Source organism: Pteropus vampyrus, unplaced genomic scaffold (genome assembly GCF_000151845.1).
Source record: "Pteropus vampyrus isolate Shadow unplaced genomic scaffold, Pvam_2.0 Scaffold968, whole genome shotgun sequence".
Classification (NCBI taxonomy): Eukaryota; Metazoa; Chordata; class Mammalia; order Chiroptera; family Pteropodidae; genus Pteropus; species Pteropus vampyrus.
Genome location: NW_011889749.1, coordinates 80,819 through 101,992, shown reverse-complemented (window position 1 = coordinate 101,992; position 21,174 = coordinate 80,819). Strand labels below are relative to the sequence as shown.

At 35.9% G+C, this 21,174-nt stretch overlaps 1 protein-coding gene and 1 pseudogene across 1 annotated transcript in view; one reads left to right on the top strand and one right to left on the bottom strand.

Annotated features, from left to right (window-relative positions):
* Positions 1-7,091: 7,091 nt before the first annotated feature.
* The window catches only part of PLS3 (plastin 3), a 38,875-nt gene continuing 24,792 nt past the window's right edge, over positions 7,092-21,174 (top strand). The window contains exons 1-2 of the mRNA XM_011386164.2: positions 7,092-7,179; positions 9,338-9,421. Of these exons, the coding sequence (XP_011384466.1) occupies positions 9,349-9,421 (73 nt within the window). The 5' untranslated portion in view covers positions 7,092-7,179; positions 9,338-9,348. The remainder of the gene's footprint in view (positions 7,180-9,337; positions 9,422-21,174) is intronic.
* LOC111734316 lies at positions 14,848-14,966 on the bottom strand (annotated as a pseudogene).

Genomic DNA, 21,174 nt, shown 5'->3' with positions numbered 1-21,174 from the left:
GGGGGGGGCTCTATGAGTTTCCCGGGGATTTATGTGTATTTCCTTCACCAGGTTAGGGAAATTTTCCATCATTATTTCTTCAAATAGCTCTTCAACATCTTGTTTTCCTTCAGGTACCCTTATGACACAGATATTTTTACCTCGAATAGTGTCCCATAGGCTCCTTAAATTATTATTATAGTCTTGGGTTCTTTTTTCTTGCCATTCTAATTGAGTGTCCTTGGCTTTCCCATCCTCTGTATAGGTCATTTGATCCTCTTCTTTATTCACTTTGTTTATTCCATTTAATATACTTCTCATCTCAGATAATGTGTTCTTCATTTCTGACTGGTTCCCTTTTATAATTTCCATTTCCATTTTTATGTTTTTCTTTATCTCTTTGTTGAAGTTCTCACTGAATTCATCTACACTTCCCATAAGTTCATTGAGCATCTTTATAATCAGTGTTTTGAATTCTGCATCTGTTAGGTTGCTTGACTCCATTATTCCTGGATCTCTGTTTTGTTCTTTCATATGGTTTCTGCTTCTTCGTCTTCCCATTTTAGCTGCCTTTCTGTGTCTGTTTCTATGTATTAAGCAAAGCTGTCAAGTCTCCCAGTCTTGTTAGGGCAGCTTTGTGTGGTACGTGTCCAGTGGCACAGTCCTGAGAGGGGTTCAGCTGCCGATCAAGTTTAGCTCCAGCCTGTGCCCCTCCGGAGCCACCTGTTAAGATTCAGCAAGCAATCCACAGATGCTGTGCTTATAATTGCCTCAAAAAGCCACGCCAGAAACCGAAGTCAGCCGCCACCAGTGTGAGTCTAGGCGCTGCTCAGCAAGGGGCACCTGACTAAGCGAGGACACACCTGGATGTGGCCTGGGTGTCGCTACAAGTTGGGAGAGGGAGTTTCAGTGAATCCTTTGGGCGGAGCGACCTCTGTTATCCAGTTTGATGAAGTCTCCACTATGGCGGCGCTGAGTCCGCACACTGGGAGTGGGGGGCGCTCAACAGAGGAACAATGGATACCGCCAGCACTTCTGTTCACACGAGTCTTGCCTCGGCCCTCACTCCGACAACTTGGTGTCTCTCTGTAAGTCCCTGGTGCCTCCTGCGCGCGGCCGAATCGGTACTGGTGCTCAGAGCGAGCAAGTCCATCGCCGGGAAAGTCTGCTCGCAGACATGGCCCCTTTAAGAGGTGTCTGCTGCTGCTGTAGTCTCTGTTCCACTCAGCTGCTCAGGACTGGGCAGATTCGTGTCCTTGCTCCACCTACCTTCTGTCCGTTGCAGGGTGATTTCTTAGTTTTCTCCCTAATTGTATGGCTTGTTCATCTAGATACCAGGCGATTTTCCTTGCTGTTTGCTCCTTGTTTCTGTCACAACTTTGATTTGGTCGCCAGAGGGATGAACAGAGCCTCTGTCATCTACGCCACATTTCCCCCTTCCTTCTTCACCTTTTTGCATTGCTCAAGAAAAATATGTAAATTACAAAGAATGTAACAATATTGACAAGTTGTTGGCTATTTTTAAAAGTGGTCCTGAAATATTTAAAGTAAAATTTGTAGTTTTAAAACATATCTCTTGGCCTCTCTTCATGATGTTTTGAAACTGGCCTTATGAAGGAGCCTAATTAAGTCATGGGTAAAAGTGGCTGACGGGTTTTTTTAGGCCTATCCTCAAATTACTTTGACTAAAGACTTACAATTTTTATACATGAAGGAGCTCTATTATATTCTGTAGTCAATAATTATAAGGCAAGTGAGATAACTGCATATATCTCAATTAAAAGTTTCTTAGTAGAACTTATACCTTATATTTATATAGTCTCTCACAATTACTTAGGCATTCATTTATTCTCCATTTTCTTTCATTAAAGATTTGAAGTTGCTGTATAACACTTTACAGTTGACAATGTGCCTTCATATATGCCATTTTTAATCTTCACAAGGACCCTGAGAAAGTAGGTATTATTTATCACTATTTTCAAATGAGGAAATGGAGGCTCAGCGAGATTAAATAAAATTGTTCTTGGTCACACTGCTAGTTAATAACAGAGGTGGGTACTAAGTCAAGTCTTCTGATTCCACATCCAAAAGTCTTTCCATTATAACATATGTCCTTTGGTGAGGAACAACAGCTTGCTGCAAGGGCTTCGATTGAATTAAGTGTATACAGTGCAATAATGATGTCAAATTCTCTGTTTTGCTTCATAAGCCCCAGTCTGGGTTGTTTTATTTGCTGTGAGGAGTACAATGCCCCATGAAGAGTAACAGATTTGTAACAGATTGTAAGATTTTAATTTAAAAAAATCTATTCATGCTACCTAGCTGATGATCTTTCCTAAATTATTTAAATGTGATGTTTTCTCCCAAGATAGTACTTAATTGCTCAGTTTCCTTAAGATACTATGAAGACTGTGAGTAGTCTTAAGGACAAGACTTTTTTATTCATAGTGGGAGAAAATCTGAATTAAATAGCTTAATTAGCTACCAGTCAAGATGGAAGAGTAGGTAAATGTCGTGCTTGCCTCCTCTTACAACTACATCAAAATTACAACTAAACTACAGAATAGCCATCATTGGGAGCCACCTGAAGTCCAGCTGAACAAAAGTCCCACAACTGGGGACACACAGAAGAGGCCACCTCAGGACTGGTAGGAGGGGCAGAGACGAGAACAGGCTGATCCCACACCTACATGTGGCAGATGAGAATTGGGAGGGATATCTCGGTTGTGGAGGGTCTACCTGGTGGAATGAGGGGTCCTGGACCCACACCAGGCTCCCTAAGCCAGGGTTCCAGTTCCAAGAAGTCCCCAACATTTGTGGCTGTGAAAACCACGGAGATTGTGGCTGAGTGAGACAGAGGGCTGGTTGAGTTGCAGACATTCCTCTTATGGGGCCCAGAGGCAGACATACTCACTGACGGATTCACTCAGTCTGAGTTCTGGTGTAATGGCAGGAGCTGGAAAGCCACCAGAGACATACAGGGTGGAACTGAGTTGTCTGATTCAGGGCAAAGGCTGGAGGGGCAGATTTCTCCCAGACAGAAGTGCTGGCAAAATCCATTGTTTCTTTGTTGATCCCTCCCCTCTCCCAGCGTGCAGACACTGGTGGGCACCATATCTGAGTCTCCATTAACCTGGCTAATCCTGGTTGTCCCGCTCTGTTGATCCCCTGAGACTGCATGCTACTCAACTTGGAGCCCTACCCAAGCTGCTTCCAGTGGCTTTTTCATACAAACAGCCTGTTTTGGTTTATACTGCAGGTTTTTCTAAAATCTCTCAAAGGTTCCCAAAACCCATACAAGCAGTGTCTGGCCTCGCCATGCCCCATACCTCTTGTTGAACACTCTCAAGCACTAGCAGCAGCCAGTCTATGTTCATGGCTTGGCCTCTCAAGGAACCTCCAAGCCTAGCACAGGTGTTAACCATCTCTAGATAGCTTGGTCATTTCTGTCAGGTGGCCCTGGGTAGGGCATAGGCTGAGGCTAAACTTGGCCTGTGGTGGGGCTCCTCCCAGGAGGCCCCAGGTCCAGGACACCCTGACTAAACTGGAGCACCAACTGGGCTGCATCTGAGGACAATATGTACAAAAGGCAGACTGGGCAGGCACCAGAGCACTGCTAAAGTTAATCCTGCTCTGTAGGGTCACCACTTCACTGGTCAAGCCAATCTTCACAACCAATCAGCCTGAGGGTCAATCCCTCCAATTGATGTGCAAACAGCAACCAAGGCTCAACTACAACAGGAGCACACACATAACCCATATGAGGGACATACCTGGACCACTCAGCTCAGGTGACCAGGGAAGACTGCGCCACTGGGCCCCACAAGACACCTATTACATAAGGCCACTCTAGAAAGACCAGTAGATTTAGGAACCCTACCTAATACATAAAAACAAACACAGGGATGCAGCTAAAATGAGGAGACAAAGAAACACTTCCCCAAAGAAAGAACAGAACAAAGCTCCAGAAAAAGAACTAAACGAAATGAAGACAAGCAATCAAGCAGATGCAGAGTTTAAAATATCGATTATAAGGCTGCTCAGTGAACTTAGGGGAAGAGTAGATGAACTCAGTGAAAACTTTAACGAAGAGATAGAAAACATAAAAATGGAGATAGAAAACATAAAAAGAACCAGTCAAAAATGAAGACTACAATAACGGAGATGAGGAATACATTAGAGAGAATCAACAGTAGATTAGATGAAGCAGATAATTGAATCAGCGATTTTAAAGATAAGGTAACAGAAAACACCTAATCAGAACAGCAACAACAACAAAAAAGAATCTGAAAAAATGAGACTAGTTTAAGGGATCCCTTAAACTAGCATACCAACATGCTCATTCTAGGGATACCAGAAGGAGAAGAGAGAGCAAAGGATTGAGAATTTATTTCAAGAAATGATGACAGAAAACTTTCTTAACCTGGTGAAGGAAATAATCATTCAAGTCCCGGAAATGCAGAGAGTTCCAAACAAGATAAACCCAAAGAGGCCCACACCAAGACACATCATAATTAAAATACCAAAATTTAAAGGCAAAGAGAATCTTAAAAGCAGCAAGAGAAAAGCAATTTAGTTATCTAAAAGGGAGCTCCTGTATAACTGTCAGTTGATTTCTTAACAGAAACTTTTGCAGGCCTGAAGGGATTGGCAGAAAATATTCAAAATGCTGAAAAGCGAGGACCTACAACCAAGATTACTCTACCCAGCAAGGCTATGTAAAGGAGTTTTACTCTACCCAGCTAAAGTAAAGGAGTTTAATCAACAACAAGCCAATATTACAGGAAATGTTGGAGGGACTTCTTTAAGAAGAAGAAAAAAATATTAAAAATATGAATAATAAAATAGTAATAATTACATATCTATCAACAATTACTGTGAATGTAAATGGGTTAAATGCTTCAATCAAAAGATAGGATACTGAATGGATAAGAAACAAGACCCTTACATATGCTGCCTTCAAGAGACTCACTTCAGATCAAAGACACACTCAGACTGAAAATAAAGGGATGGAAAAAGATATTTCATGAAAATGGAAACAAACAAAGAAAAAAGCTAGGGCAGCAATACTTGTACATGACAAAATAGATTTTTTAAAAAGGCTATACCAGGAGACAAAGAAGGACTCAGCAATCCTACTTCTGAGTATTTATCCAGACAAACCCAAAACACTACTTCAAAGGAACATATGAATCCATATGTTCATTGCAACGTTATTTACAATAGCCAAGATATGGAGGCAACCTTGATGTCCTTCAGTAGATTAATGGATTTAGAAGAGGTGATACATATTTACAATAGAATATTACCCAGCCATAGAAAAAAATTAAATCTTGCCATCTGCAACAACATGGATGATCCTAGAGGATATTGTGCTGAGTGGAGTATCTCAAACAGAGAAAGACTAATGCCTTGTGACTTCATCCACATGTGAAATCTAAATAACAAAATAAATAAATAAATAAACCAAAAACAAACTCATAGATACAGTGGACATTTTTATGGTTACCAGTTGGAATGGGGTTGGGATGTGGGTAAAAAAGTGGGAAGGATTAAGAAATACAAATCAGTAGTTACAAAATAGTCATTGGATATGAAGTTAGCATAAGGAATATAGTCAATTATATTGTAATAACTATGTATGGTATTAGGCGGGTACTAAATTTATCAGGGTAATCACTTTGTAAGTTATATAAATGTATAATCACCATGTTGTATTCCTGAAACTAATATACTATTGTATGCCAATTGTCATTGAAAAATAAAAAAAAATGTTAAAATAGCACACTTAAAAATTGTGATTTTTATTACCTAAAACTTATGTTGTAAGCCTTTTAAATTTGACTTTATATTTCTTAGTTTTAGCTCAAGTACTTCAGGGTAGTATTTATTTATTTTATTTCAAATAATTATAAATAAATGAAATAGAGTTAATTAAGTGAAAGACTCCTAAATTAAACTATTCTATTATCTTGAACCAAACTTGCCTGGAAATGTTGTTTTGGTGATATTTGCATGTTGCAATTCTTTTTATTCTTATTCGGGTATGCTTCAATGTCTCCTGTAAATGAAAAATCTGAGTTATAGGTGTAGAAAAAGTCACTTTAGGCTTTCATTAAGACAATTAGACAGGAATAAGAAATTAGAGAACTTGAAAGTGTATTTTGGGTTTTTTAACACTGTTGTATTAATATATTTTAGTTATATTAAATTAAAAATATATTAAAATAAGTGCATTGAAATCATTTCTATGAGATCTAAGTATTTCCTACTTTTGTAGAACAAAAGTACTGCATTCCTGGCCTACCTGAGAAGGAATTAATAATCCTTACAGTCTCCAGAGTCTTTTTCCTTCTATATCTTTTATTGCAGCCAGTAATTCGCTTTGTGTTGAATTATGATTATTTACATTTGCCTTCCCAAGATTGTAAATACCTTGAGAGTAGGAACTAGGCATCTAATAGATGCCTAAAATATTGGTAAAATCTTGTGAGGATAGAGGTGTATATGTGTTGGGAGGGGTTTGAAGAAGAGGGAAAGAAATTTCTACCCTGTTCAGCCCTGCTGCCTGTAAAGGGGAGAAGTGGAAGGACTTAACCAGAACTCTCTGGTCAGGAGGAATGAAGTGGGGATGGCAAGGGGGTGTGGTGATTTTGTCCAGAACCATCTTTGTCTAGTTTTCTTCTGTGTAGAAATGATATGGTAGTATGAGAATAAAATCAAATGTCTTTTTTTTAACTCACATATTTTAGATTATTCCTAACTCACAAACTGCCTAAACTGGAAAAGGACCTTTACATATAAAGGAGAGGCCACATATTTTGGATTTTCTGAGGCAGTCTCACTTTCAAACTTTCTGTACCATTGTTCTATATGGTATAGTTCATGGAGATGGGTAATAATTTCATATTGAAATATCATTACTTAAAATACGCATAAAGAAAATTAGAATAAATTCTATATAGTATTTATATAATCAGAAGTGCTGAACATCATATTACTAAAATATAGAATATTTTTAAAATACTACCATTGGGTTGCAGCTTATTTATGAAAAATCATTTTTTATGCTTAATGTTTAAAATGCCTGACTTCATATCTAACTAAAGATTTTTATTTTATAGATTCTAAGACTATTTGGAAAATTGGTTTTATCCACCTTATCTACTGAAAAGTTGTAGTGACACCTTAATATCTTAGGTAAGAAAAGTTTATGAATGGGCATTTTTTTAATACCAGTCATAATAAATGTGTATTGCATTATGGTGGAAACTTAGCTAATAGTACAATATTGTCATTTTAAAACTTCCCAGGGATTTGAGAAACCTGGGTTTGAATTCCAGTTCCATGGCCCTCTGAATCTAAGATATCTTGAAACAAAGAGGTTAAGAATATTTATCTCAGAAGGCTCTTGTGAGTGTTCAGGGAATTAATATGAATATGAATTATCTAATGTAGTGCTTGGTACATAGTTGTAGAGTGGATGAATTTATTAAAGTACTATTTTATTGAGTGTCTTACTATGTGCCTGGGACTGTGATAAGTTCTAGAAATGACAACTATGGCTGTGAAAAAGACAAATGTGGTCTAGCTTTCCCTTGAGAGCTACTCTCTACTGAGTATTAATTAAGCTTAATGGCAAAAAGATAAGTTAGTGAGTAATTTTTTTAACTTTTAATAAAAATGTCTAAAAGCAATAAATATAAGATCCCAAATTTGCATTTTGTACTGTATAGTTAGTGAAATTTAACACACAGAATACTCTTTGAAAAGGCAACACATTTAGGGCAGTGAAACTTTTTTTTTTGATACTTTACTGGTGGATATATGTCATTATGTAATATTTGTCAATACCTATAGCATATACAAAACCAAGAGTGAACCTAATATAAACTATGGACCTTGTGGGATTATTATGTGTTAATGTAGGTTCAATTATAACAAATGTACCAATCTCGTGCAGAATATTGATAATGGGAGAAGCTTATATGTGAGGGCAAGGGCGTACATGGAAACTGATCTCTGTACTTTCTGTTCAATTTTGCTGTGAATCTAAAACTGTTCTAAAAAATAAGGTCCTTAAAAAAAGATTTTTTAAAGCCAATAAAAGGCCACATGTAATTGTTTTCATTTCCTTGTCTCCAAAATTGTTAATAGGTTTGTATATGGGGATTATCCATTGTGATACAGACCTCCTTTCTCTATATCAGAGTTCAGTAAGATCCAGATCATAAATATTGCGTGCCAAGAGGCAAAATCAAGAATATTATATTATTGATAGCAAAAATATAATATATTATTTCCACAAATTTTTACTGGTGAAATTCAAATTATAATAATAATTGAGTACATTTTTTAGTAATATAGATCTATTGATGAGAAGAATGGAATTTATGAGGGGAGGATAACATTTCACTGGAGTTCAAAAGTTAAAGTGACTTTTCATCAAAATTTACTGCAAATGTTTGTTTATCTATTAAAAAAAAATACTTAGCTTGTAGGGCAATACAAAAACAGGTGGTGGTCCAGATTTGGTCCATAGGCCATAGTTTATCTACCTTGTTCTATTGGTGAAATTGTTTTAAAAAAAATCAGAAAGGATGTAAACTCAATAAGTTATGTGTACAAGGATATGTTTTTTACCACACACTTGTGTGTACTTCTGTATTAAATCCAAGTATAATTTGTTTTAATTGACTCCTCCTTTAATGGGAGTGATTGGTAGGAGTTAGTATGCTATTTAAATTGTGAAAATGTGTTTTCACAATTATTTTAAAGTGGCTTAATGGAAAAATTGGTAACTGTATGAGGTGATGGATGTGTTAACTAACCTTACTGTGGTAATCATTTCATAATATATACATATATCAAATCATCAAAACTTATACAATATTACATGACAATTATATTTCACTAAAGCTGGAATATGGAAATAAACAGTAAAATAAATAAATTGTTTAATGGAAAAGTTATATTTTACATGAATCTTTGGTCATGTAATTTTGACTGAGTTTTGGTACATATAACCAAAAAAAAAAAAAAACCCATTAAGTATCTTTCCTGTCACTGCCGGGGTACCTTGGCACTTCCTTACACTCTTTGAATGTAATGTAAGATTTTGTCCTTGCAAGGAAAATTCAGAAACATTTTTTTTCTGAGTCATTTTTGGTAAATGCTGACTTCTCATTTATTTTTTTTCAGCTGTAGCTACTAATATGGGAACCTATTTAGATGGTTTTGATAGTTTGCAAGTCTCTTTAAATTATTACTAAGATGAGCATTTTGCAGAATTGCTTATAATATATATATTTATCACAAAGAGTTTTTAAAGTCTGAAACTTTTTAAATTTTTCCTTAGATCTTCTATAAATGGATGAGATGTCTACCACTCAGATTTCCAAAGATGAGCTTGATGAACTCAAAGAGGCCTTTGCAAAAGTTGGTAAGTATTTTTTTGTAGTGTAACTATGGTAAAATTATCTTTATTTGGCCCTAACTAAAGTTATTTCTCTAAATAATTACAGGAATAGTTAATCACGAACCTTAGGGCAAGATAGTTAAAATCAATGGGATAAAGTTTTAGAAGCTACACTTTAAACTATATTATTCCTAATTATCTAATATGGTATCTAATATGGTCCAAGGTTTTTAGTCAAGAGTCTTAGTCCTTAATTGGGTCTGCTGTGACTCCTGAAATTTTTAGACAAATTTTGTGTTGTTATCATATTTAGTGTATCATATTTTTCTTAGAAGAGGATTTAGAGCTTTCACCATATTCTCAAAGGGATGTGTGACCTCTGAAAATGTTAAGAACCATTAAATACTATTTTAGTCTCCCCTTTTTAACTTGGCTTTATTGCTTTTTTCATGTATCTTCAGTGTCTTCGGATAATGCAGACTGTTCTACCTTCTGATGTTAAATTAGAACATCAGTATAAGTTGGGAAGTCATGGCATGCCATTTGGTTTATCCTTTAACATCATATAAATGTCTTAGAATTTAGCAAACATGGAAGTAGTTTATAATATTTATATTCCAAATTTCAGTGCTCAAGTAAAGTCAGGAGAAGATAATGATAAAATAGTAAAAATTGATATTGATGTATTTACTCACATGAGTTAACATAATGCTTATGGAGGTAACTATTACTATTTGGTATCTCCTTAATTAAAGGATATAAAGTTAGAGTGTAATGACTTGTTATTTAAATTAGAATCTATTCTTTGACCTATGTTGAAAATCCCATTAGTGAAAAGTTAGGACAAGTACATCGTTATTCCCATATATTTATGGTCAACATTTTCCATGAAGGCATTTATAGTAATGGCATGCCTTGGGAAGAATAACGAGCCCAGACAAAGTGACTATTCATAATCCCATGAGAATTCTAACCAGAAAAAAAAAATCAAGTAGTCCAGAATCTAATGAGATTTTTTGTGTGCGTATGTATAAATAAAAAGGCAATCAATAGATACCATTTACTGTAAGACTACTACCCCTGATATTAGATTGATCATGAAGAAAAACGACAGGTGAATTCTTGGCTGCAGAGTTTTAAAAATCTCATTATTTTGTAGAAATAGTCTTATAATTGTTTTAGGATTGCACTTCCTTTCAACCTTCTGTTTTATCTATAGTCATATTTCAGTGTTGGAGACAGCTTAATTTGTTTTTTTATGAATAGAATTTTGGGGTAGGGATCATGACTTCTTATTGCTATTGTTTAATCTTCAAGGCTTTGCCTCCTCAAATACATGTTCATTGTTCTCATGTGTACCATCTTGGAAATATTTGTGTGAATAATATTTTTTTAAAATTAAAGATAATTCAGATATGTTTGCCTGATGGGACTAGAATACGTTTATCAGTAAAAGAGCTTAATTGCTCCTTAAAAGCCTAATGATATAAAGAGGATTGATCAACTATCTCCACGGAGAAAACAGGATTAAATTGACTGAGGGATCAATTAGAGCTTGGACTGCAAGAAAGGCTTATTGTTGGAATTATTGTCTTATTTTAAGTCATACATCTTGGAGGATTTAGGTTTGGCAAACAGCATCCCAAAGGCAGGAGACTGGACTATAATGTCTCATTGGAGTCTATCAGGCATATATTCCTAATATATTAGTCTATATGCTATAAATAGAAATTCTGGAATCCAAAATTTCTGCCTGCTCTGTATTTTATTCTTTTTTTTAAATAAATTTATTAAATTAGTTTCAAGTATACAGTACATTGGTTAGACATCTATATTGTTCATAAAACAATCCCCCCAATTGCTCCCTCCCTCCCCTGGTCCTCCACTTAGCCATCATATTAATGCTAACTGCATCCCTCTGCCATGCTTCCCACCCCACCCCCCGAGCTATCAATAACTAATTTGTACTTCTTTAACCCTTCACCTCATTCTTCCAGCCTCCAACTCCCCCTCCCCTCTGTCGGTCACCAAATTGTCCACTATATTTGTGAGTCTCTTTTTGATTAGTTTGTTCGTTTTGTTCCTTAGATACCGCATATAAGTGAAATCATATGGTATTTATCTTTCTCTGAGTCAGCATAATAACCTCTAGATCCATCCATGTCATTGCAAATGGTAGGATTTCATTTTTTTTAATGGCTGAGTAATATTCTATTGTATATATGAACCATAATTTCTTTATCCGATTGTCTGTTGATGGGAATTTAGGTTGCTTCCATATCTTGGCTATTGTAAATTGTGCTGCCATGAATATTGGAGTGCATAGATCTTTATGAATTATTGTTTTGGTTTTCTTTGGATAAATACCCAGAAGTGCAAATGCTGGGTCAAAAGGTATATCCATTTTTAATTTTTTGAGAAACCTCCAGACTGTTTTCCATAGCGGCTGTACCAATTTGCAATCCCACCAACAATGTATGAGGGTTCCCTTTTCTCTGCAACCTCGCCAACACTTGCTGTTTTTTGATTTATTGATGATAGCCATTCTGACAGCTGTGAGGTGATATCTCATTGTGGTTTTAATTTGCATTTCTCTGATGATTAGTGACCTTGAACATCTTTTCATATGTCTGTTAGTCACCTGTATTTCCTCTTTGGAGAAGTCTCTATTCAGGACTTCTGCCCATTTTTTAATGGGATTGTTTGATTTTTTTGTTGTTGAGTCATATAAGTTCTTTATAAATTTTGGATATTAACCCTTTATCAGATGTATCATTAACGAATATCTTCTTCCAGTTGGTTGTCTTTTTGTTTTGTTGATGGTTTCCTTTGCTGTGCAAAAACTTTTTAGTTCGATGTAGTCCCATTCGTTTATTTTTTCTTTTGTTTCTCTTGCTCAAGGAGATATATCTGAAAAGAAATTCCTGTTAGTAATATCAGAGAGTTTACTGCCTATGTTTTCTTCTAAAAGTTTTATGGTTTTGGGTCTTCACATTTAAGTCTTTAATCCATTTTGAGTGTATTCTTGTATATGGTGTAAGAAGATGGTAGAACAGGCAGAAATTTGGGACTCCAGCTCCTTCTTCTTTTTTTTTTTTTTGATTGTATCTGTCCAATTTTTCCAACACCATTTGTTGAAGAGACTATCTTTACCCCATTGTATATTCTTACTCCTTTATCATATATTAAGCGAACATATAGGCGTGGATTTATTTCTGGGCTCTCTATTCTGTTCCATTGATCAATTTATCTGTTTATGCCAGTACCATGCTGTTTTGATTACTGTAGCCTTGCAGTCTACTTTGTCATCAGGTAGTGTGATGCCTCCAACTTTGTTCTTCTTTCTCAAGATTCCCGTGGCTGTTCGGGGTCTTTTATGGTTCCATGTAAAATTTAGGATTATTTGTTTTAGCTATCTGAAAAATGTCATTGGTATTTTGATAGGGACCGCATTGAATCTAGAGATTGCTTTAGGTAGTATGGCCATTTTAATGATGTTGATTCTTCCTACCCATGAACACGGTATATGCCTCCATTTATTTGTATTAACTTCAATTTCTTTTTCAATGACATAATTTTTTGAGAATAAGTATTAGCTTATATGCTATAAATAGAAATTCTGGAGTCCCAAATTTCTGCCTGTTCTGCATTTTATTCTTTTGTATTACCCCCTCAGTATGTAACTCAGTATTACATACATATTAGGTTCTCAATAAATATTTAATAGATCGAATCCCAAGGAATTATATATAGTTTTTTCATGTACTGGGATTTTGTTGTTATCAGCTGTAAACTCAAAAGGCCATTATTATGAAGATGAAAATCATGGTGGAATTCACCGCTAAATGTGTTGGCCATTACACTGTAGCACATAAAATGTATATATACTTTTCAACATAATAAAGGCCTGTACATAGTCTTTTAGAAAAGACCCTGCTGAATCTTTTAGTTTTCCTTTAAAACCTTTGTAGTTTTTAGTTGTTAGTTATGGAGCCCTCAGGCAACTGTCAAAGGTGTCATGAAAATTCAATTTTTTCTTCATTCAGGGAAGCTTGATTTTAAAAATAAGCTCTATATTTTATTTTCCTGTCAAGGACAATTCTTATTTGGGGGAGGAGGTGTTGGAAGGGTAGCGGGGACTACTTTGTCTCAGTTCAATTTTGACAAAATGTGGAAATCATTATGTGATTTTTCCCATCCATTAACAATAATAGCCTTGATTGTCTCTTCAGAAATTCAGCAAAATCATAGTGTGTGGAGAAAATCTCTGTAATTATCACTAATAATAGGTTCTGTTCATTCAATTAATAGTGCTTTGAAACTCTTTACTAGCAATAAGTTGAGTATTAGAATTTTTTCACTTACTTTCTGTACCTGCTTAATGTTAAGCTCCAAGCAGTATATTTTTATTTAATCATTTTAATTTTCTCAACGTTTGTTTCCAGTATTTCCCACTGGGATAGCAGAAGCCTTGGCTCTCATTTTTTTTCCTACTTCACAGTGTTTTCATTTTAATTCAAATGCTGCAATGCCACATAGGTTCTTTCTAAAGAAGAATAAATAAAACTTTCAGAACACTTAGGAAGTCAATATTTACCAACTAGAAAATGTCTTTCACATTCTGAGACTTTAATCTTGTTATAGAAGCTAGAGGTCATTTGGATGATTACTTGTAATAAAGATTACATGTAATGTAAATCTTCAGATTGGCCTTTAGTCCTGCAAACATTTACATCTGACTTTTTTCTCTCCTACGGAATCGCTACTGAGATTTAAAAAAAAAAAACCATGAATTCAGCAGTTTAGAAATAAAAGAATAATGGGGTTTCTTAAATGACTAGGAAGAGTATTGGTATAGTCCTCTGAGGCTGCCCACCAAACTAAGCCAAAAAATGTTGATTATGGTGATTGTAGCTGTACCAGATTTTCTCATTTCAGGAAGTCGAGTTGTTTCAAATTACTTGACATTTTCTAGTATATAAAAACCACATCAGGATGATGCCACAAAAAGCATGGTGGTTTAGTTTGATTTACTCTTAGTATTCAATAAAACTACACCAGTACATATTTGTTTACTTATGACTTAAAAATAAAAACTATAGCCCAACTGAAAAAATAAACTAACCAGTGCTCTTTCACTGTGCCATCTGCTTAATTATCAATGGAATATTAGAAATGAAGGTCCTGGGATAGTCTGAAAACCATGTTTTGAAGGTGTGGAAGATAGGAGGAGTATAAATGTGTGGGGGAGTGGGAATAGAGCAAGAGCCACACACATGTGTGAGAATGTGCTCATCTGAATGTATGAGAAGTTGTGCGTGTATTTTCAAAGTGGGAAAATGGCAGCAGGTGAAAAATGATGGACAAACTGCTGGAAATTTTAAGTTAGAAAAGGATTGCCAGACAACATTTTTGATTGCCTGGTCTCAGCTCTCTTAACTTTTTTTTCAAGCCTACAGCACCCAGTATTCCTAGGTGGTCTCCCATCCAAGTACTAACCAGGCCCGACCCTGCTTAGCTTCTGAGATCAGAAGAGATCAGGTGTGTTGAGAGTGGCATGGAGGTAGACAACAGCTCTCTTTGTCCAGCTTTCAGCTGTACTTGACCTCCACCTTAGGGGATCCACTATTAGTATGAATTCTTGGGTAGTGACCTTCATTCTACCTTTAGCTGTGACCCAATAAACTGCCTCTTATATTTGCTGGAATGAGCTACCTCAAACGGTATAAGCTGGGAAAGGCAAAAACCCATGTTTAAGCATCTGGAGATGTTTAGCAGCTGCCTTTTCTAAAGTTTTAATGCCAACGAAAGCTCGACTTTACTGCTTAGCTCTTAGGATGGAATATAATCTAAATTCTTCTGCACAAGACTTTTGGCTGAGTCTTTTAAATCAATATATCATGTGCTTTCATGGACATTCAAAATCATGTGTATGTATATGTGTATGTATCTAGATCCATTGTTGTTAGACATAAAAGATTCCTTTTGTCATTTTTTTAGTGCAAAAAATTGTGGAATATATTGGTAAAGAAAATGGAACTTCTAAACCCAGCTTTTCTGAAAAGAAGTGCATTTACACTTAATTGGTTTTCTCCTTTAAGTCCTAATGAGCACTGTCCGGAGTAGGTTAGTAAAGAGGTTGCATCTGGGTTGCAGATGAGACACACATATGCGACATCTTTATAAAAAAAGATATTAGATTTAGACAGCTTCAAGGATGGTTAAAGCAACACACACACACACACACACACACACACACACACACACACACACAACCTGGTGGTCAAATGAAATTCTAGTCTTTTTTACTGTCAGATTTATAAGACCAAGTAGCACCCCAAAAGATGTGTTTGAAATGATAGATTGCTCCACATACCACCTGGACCAGGGCAGTATAAAAACAGCAGCTAAAATCAAAACCACTTGAATTCTGGCTCAGCTTTCTCCAGACAAGTACTTAAAATAGCTTAAATAACAGGATGCAAGGGGAGGGAAAACATTTCCTTTTAAGGATATGCATTCTTAGTGTGATTCAAACTTCTGCAGGAACATGGCTGCAAAATAACTTTATTTACTTTAAGGTTACTTGGAGGAGGGTGTTGGGAGAGTTAACTGGCAGTTAAAATAATTCTTGGTAAAAGAGCATAACGAGGTGTTTTTTTTTAAACAGAATGCAAATGTGAACCTGAATGTGTCATCAGAGACAGAGGAGAGGGAGAGGGAGAGTGAGAGTGAGAGAGAGAAGGAGGGGTGAGAGAAAGAGAGAGAGAATCTGTTGTTGCAAGCAGTTGGTTCTTTTCTGATGAATTCGGTAGCCATTATGAAAGACAAGCCTCCTTGAGCAGCACTGGGGGGATCTTAGTTATAATTTTTTAAGTATAGTAATTTTTCTTTAAAATAGAATGCTCAATCAATTCATTGAAATTTAGCTCTTTTTGTGGGAACTTTGGTGGGTAGTGGAGTTTCTTTTTTCCAGCTACCCGTTAATGTCTACCCATACTGACCATATTTTCTGGACTAACAAGTTGAGACATGTACTTGCAGAAACATTGAGAATGCTCTAGATAATATAGGCTATATGATAAGATCTGCTTTATCAGGTGGTTGAAAATATGATGCTGCAACAGAAGTCCTCGAAATACAGAACCTATTTCATCCCGTGACAATGTATAGTTAATGAAGTGTCAGATGAGCCAGAAAAGCGTTCCAGAATATTGGCAGCTTTAATGAGAAAATCAAGGACTGTCATCATGCCAGGAGGTCGTGATTTTAGTTTTCAGTTGTTAAAAGTGTTTTCAATCTAGGTATGTATTTTCGGGCCAGTTTGTTATTAAATTCTCACGTTTATGTCAAAACTCAGGAAAGAAAAAAAATTTACTCTCAAGCATAATTTTTAGCTCCTGCTTAATAATGTCACTGATGAGATGGAAGCTTTCTAAAATGCTGCTGTACTATCTCATTTTCTGGCCTTTCAAAGCACAGCACATTAGATCTCTGATATTGTTTAAGGGTGTGTGTGTGTGTGTGTGTGTGTGTGTGTGTGTGTGTTTTAGCTGGGCATTGGAAATAAAATTAGCACAAAACTCTTTTAAAATAATTGCACACAATTTTATCTTTCAAGTTCTTTAACAGCTGGGAGATTTTGTAAAATTAATTGTAAGCTGCCTTGGTGGGCTCCCTCTGCCTTCTTATTGAAATTATTTTCTTCAAAAGATATGATGTAGGAGCTCTAAGAAAAGCTTTCTATAATTTACTAGTACTAACGCTAAAATGCCTTTAATTACAAGAGGTAGTAAAATCTAGATCCACCGATAAAATAGAGAAAAATAGCAGAATAGGTAAAATTGTTTAAATATGTAAAACTAGATAACATGTTCAATGATTCTTTTCTCACCTCAGGAAAGATATAGGATAGATATTCCAAGTGACCCCAAAGTTTTACAAGAATTTTGAAGCCATGGTTTCAAGTAAAAACCAGAATGTTCTGGTTAATTTCTGTATTTGGTATCTAGCTCAGTGCCTTCTACAAAGTAGGTACTCAGTTTTCTCTGGACGTTGATTCATGCTAAACAAGTACACATGATATTTCTTAATAAAGTAAAGCAGGTTTCTACATTTAGAACGAGAGAGAGGTCCTGACATAACAACCATCATTGGTTTTCTACTTGGGTACTTCTTGGTGGGTGTGTTCACTTAGAAAACCAAATTACAGATCTGAAGGCTGCTGGGTGGGGACAGGATTAGAACAAAGGGAATGAGATTGAATGTTATTTAAAGGATATTTCTGTCATTATGGTTTCCTGATGGAACTGCCATTCAGTCTCGAAGTGCTATTTCTGTATTTTTTGTCATTGTTGTTTGTTTAATTTTGTTTTTAAAATGCTCATTATATTGGAGTATTCTTTTCCTGGTTAATACTTGAGAATCAGTGTTTCTACAAAAAGAACTTTTCCCATTGCTTATTATATGCAAGGTACTGTACTACATATGGGGGTGGGAGATGAAAAGATTTAGAAGAATCTATCAAAGGATTTGCAACCTAATAAGGTTGTCATGTAATGATAAATTCTTAGTCCTTATTTCTCTAATCCTCCTTTAAAATGTTCCTGTCAGTTACTAAAAACATCTGTTATTACTACTCTTTGAAATGGATTTTCCACATGTGGTCATTTTATGTTAGTTATATTTTAGGGTGGCTACTTCCTGGAAGCTTTTAATCACATCAGTGAGCTTCTAATTAATGGTCAAGAGAGGTTATTTCAAGAGAGTGTATACACAAGTGGTAGTTCTCTCCATTGTCTACACCTCTATTCTACCTAATTCGAATAAACTGCTGGGTAGACTAGACTCTCAGGGATTAATTAGTTTTCTGTAGCTTTGAATTCATCATAATTCTCCAATATTTATTTTTAACCATCTTTACTTTTCATTTCTATTATATCACTGAGGATACAAAAGAACAATTAAGTACCTGTATATGCTAGATCTAAACTGTAGTCAATAACATGATTAAATTATGCTCAGGTATGTTATTTCAGAAGTCAGAAAAGTAGAATACATTTAAAAATATTTTCTATCATAAATTGCTAAAGTGGACAAAGTTTTGACAATTGTAAGGAATAAGCTATCTCCTACAATAAAGGTGTCATAAAAATGAAGAACTATTATATTTAGATAGTGAGGTATAGAAGTGATCAGAATGTAATTATTCCATATTTATTTTGTTTTTAATATATGTTATGATTTTCTCTCTAGTTTTTTAAGTGTGTGTGTGTGTGTGTGTGTGTGTGTGTGTGTGTGTGTGTGGTTTATGAGTCCTGTGTATTTAAATTTAGAATCACAGTGTATTAGAGCCAAAAAGGGACTTTAGAGATCATTTGATCCAAAGCATTCCTTTTATAAATGAGAAAACTAAGACCTGGAGAGGTGAATTGTGCAAATTAGTAGCCAAAGTGAAATTTGATCTTATGTCACATTACTCTCACTTATTGTGTCCCTTTGACCAGGCTGTGTATCTTTCACTATGCAACAGTAGCACTGAGTTCTGTTTTAACTTTTTAAAGAAATGAGAGAAACAGATCCATATATGCATGGGAGGTGTATTTAAATCCAAGAATTACATTCATCAAAAATTGCTAAAATTCTCCCACAGTGCTCTAAGTACTACTTTGTTCTTTTTAGCGACTGCAGGTATTGTTGATGGATTGATTTCTATATATAAACAGTTTACTAATAACGTGTTTGATGTATGACCTTTAATAAATTCAAAGCAAAGAAAATGAAGATGTGCGCTAGGGGAATTAGATGCATTACCTTAAAGGAAATATAAGTGATTTTCAGAAGTGTTGGGTAGTTTGGGGATGGCGTTTTAAAAGCATAGAGATTTTAACTGATGGATTTTAAACGTAGTCACTTATATTTAAGAATATTTGTTTGACTTTAGAAGTATACTTCAATTAAAACTAAAGATAGAATTTCATCAGCCTTTAAAGCATTGGGGAAATGGTTTCATATAGGATAGTTAATATTTTAATAACTAGCAAAAACTGGCCAATATGAATTACACTTAGATCATGCTTAGGATAAAATCATATTTATAAAAATAAAAGTATGTTCTATAGCCTATACGAGCTTTTATGATCAGCTCCTTAACCTCATCTCTCACTTTCTCCTTTGCTCTCTCTGTACAAGTCATACTGGATCTTTGCTATTCCCAAACACACTGGATACTACTCCACATCATAGACTTGGCATTTGCTATTTCCTTTACTTGCAGTCTCTTACCCCAGATAGCCACATGATTTGTTCCTTTACCTCATGTAAGTCTTCATTCAAATATAACCTCCTCAAAATGACAATCAAAAATATCTCCAGAAGTTTCTGAATGTCCCCTGGGGGACAAATCAGCCCCCAGTCGAACCCTTTACTGTGCTTTATTTTTCTTCATAACACTTATGTTATATTACATTATATTTTATCATCAAACCTCATGTTATATTTGCTTATTACTTGTCATTAGAGTGCAAGCTCTTTGACAGCAAGACTTTCTTTCATTGGTTGCAATATCCCCAATCCCAAGAGCAGTGCCTGGTACAGAGTTTATAATGCATCGAATAGATGAACTGTTCACAATACGTTTTCCTGAATTGTGCCGTGAACATCTTAGGTCATTTCTCTATTCAGGTCGTTTCCTTTTATTATAATAATTTATTATTATAATAAGGAATAAAAAACATTGTTGAATAGTAGGTATTTGAAATTGCTGGTGAAAGTCCAACTTTCTTTACTAAAAAAATATGCTCAAGTTATTACAATCCTCTGTACATTAACCCTCTTTACCAATAAAATAATTTTTGGTCTTTGGTAAGGTTTTTGTTTTCATTTTTAACAGTATTAGAATAGACATCATCATCACGTAGACACATACTCTATTAAAACTCTAGTAGCACAAACATTTTTTAAAGTTATCTATATAGTCATCTTAAACATTTGCTAACCCAGGACAGCAATTCTATTTTATTAACTCTATATTTAACTTGGACTAACATGTATTTATATTAACTCTTGAGAAAGTGGCAGTAGGGAGAAAAAAAATGGCGTAGACGATAAAGGCTCTGTCCGTCCCTCTAGCGACCAAATCAAAGTTGTGACAGAAACAAGGAGCAAACAGCAAGGAAAATCGCCTGGTATCTAGATGAACAAGCCATACAATTAGGGAGAAAACTAAGAAATCACCCTGCAACGGACAGAAGGTAGGCGGAGCAAGGACACGAATCTGCCCAGTCCTGAGCAGCTGAGTGGAACAGAGACTACAGCAGCAGCAGACACCTCTTAAAGGGGCCATGTCTGCGAGCAGACTTTCCCGGCGATGGACTTGCTCGCTCTGAGCACCAGTACCGATTCGGCCGCGCGCAGGAGGCACCAGGGACTTACAGAGAGACACCAAGTTGTCGGAGTGAGGGCCGAGGCAAGACTCGTGTGAACAGAAGTGCTGGCGGTATCCATTGTTCCTCTGTTGAGCGCCCCCCACTCCCAGTGTGCGGACTCAGCGCCGCCATAGTGGAGACTTCATCAAACTGGATAACAGAGGTCGCTCCGCCCAAAGGATTCACTGAAACTCCCTCTCCCAACTTGTAGCGACACCCAGGCCACATCCAGGTGTGTCCTCGCTTAGTCAGGTGCCCCTTGCTGAGCAGCGCCTAGACTCACACTGGTGGCGGCTGACTTCGGTTTCTGGCGTGGCTTTTTGAGGCAATTATAAGCACAGCATCTGTGGA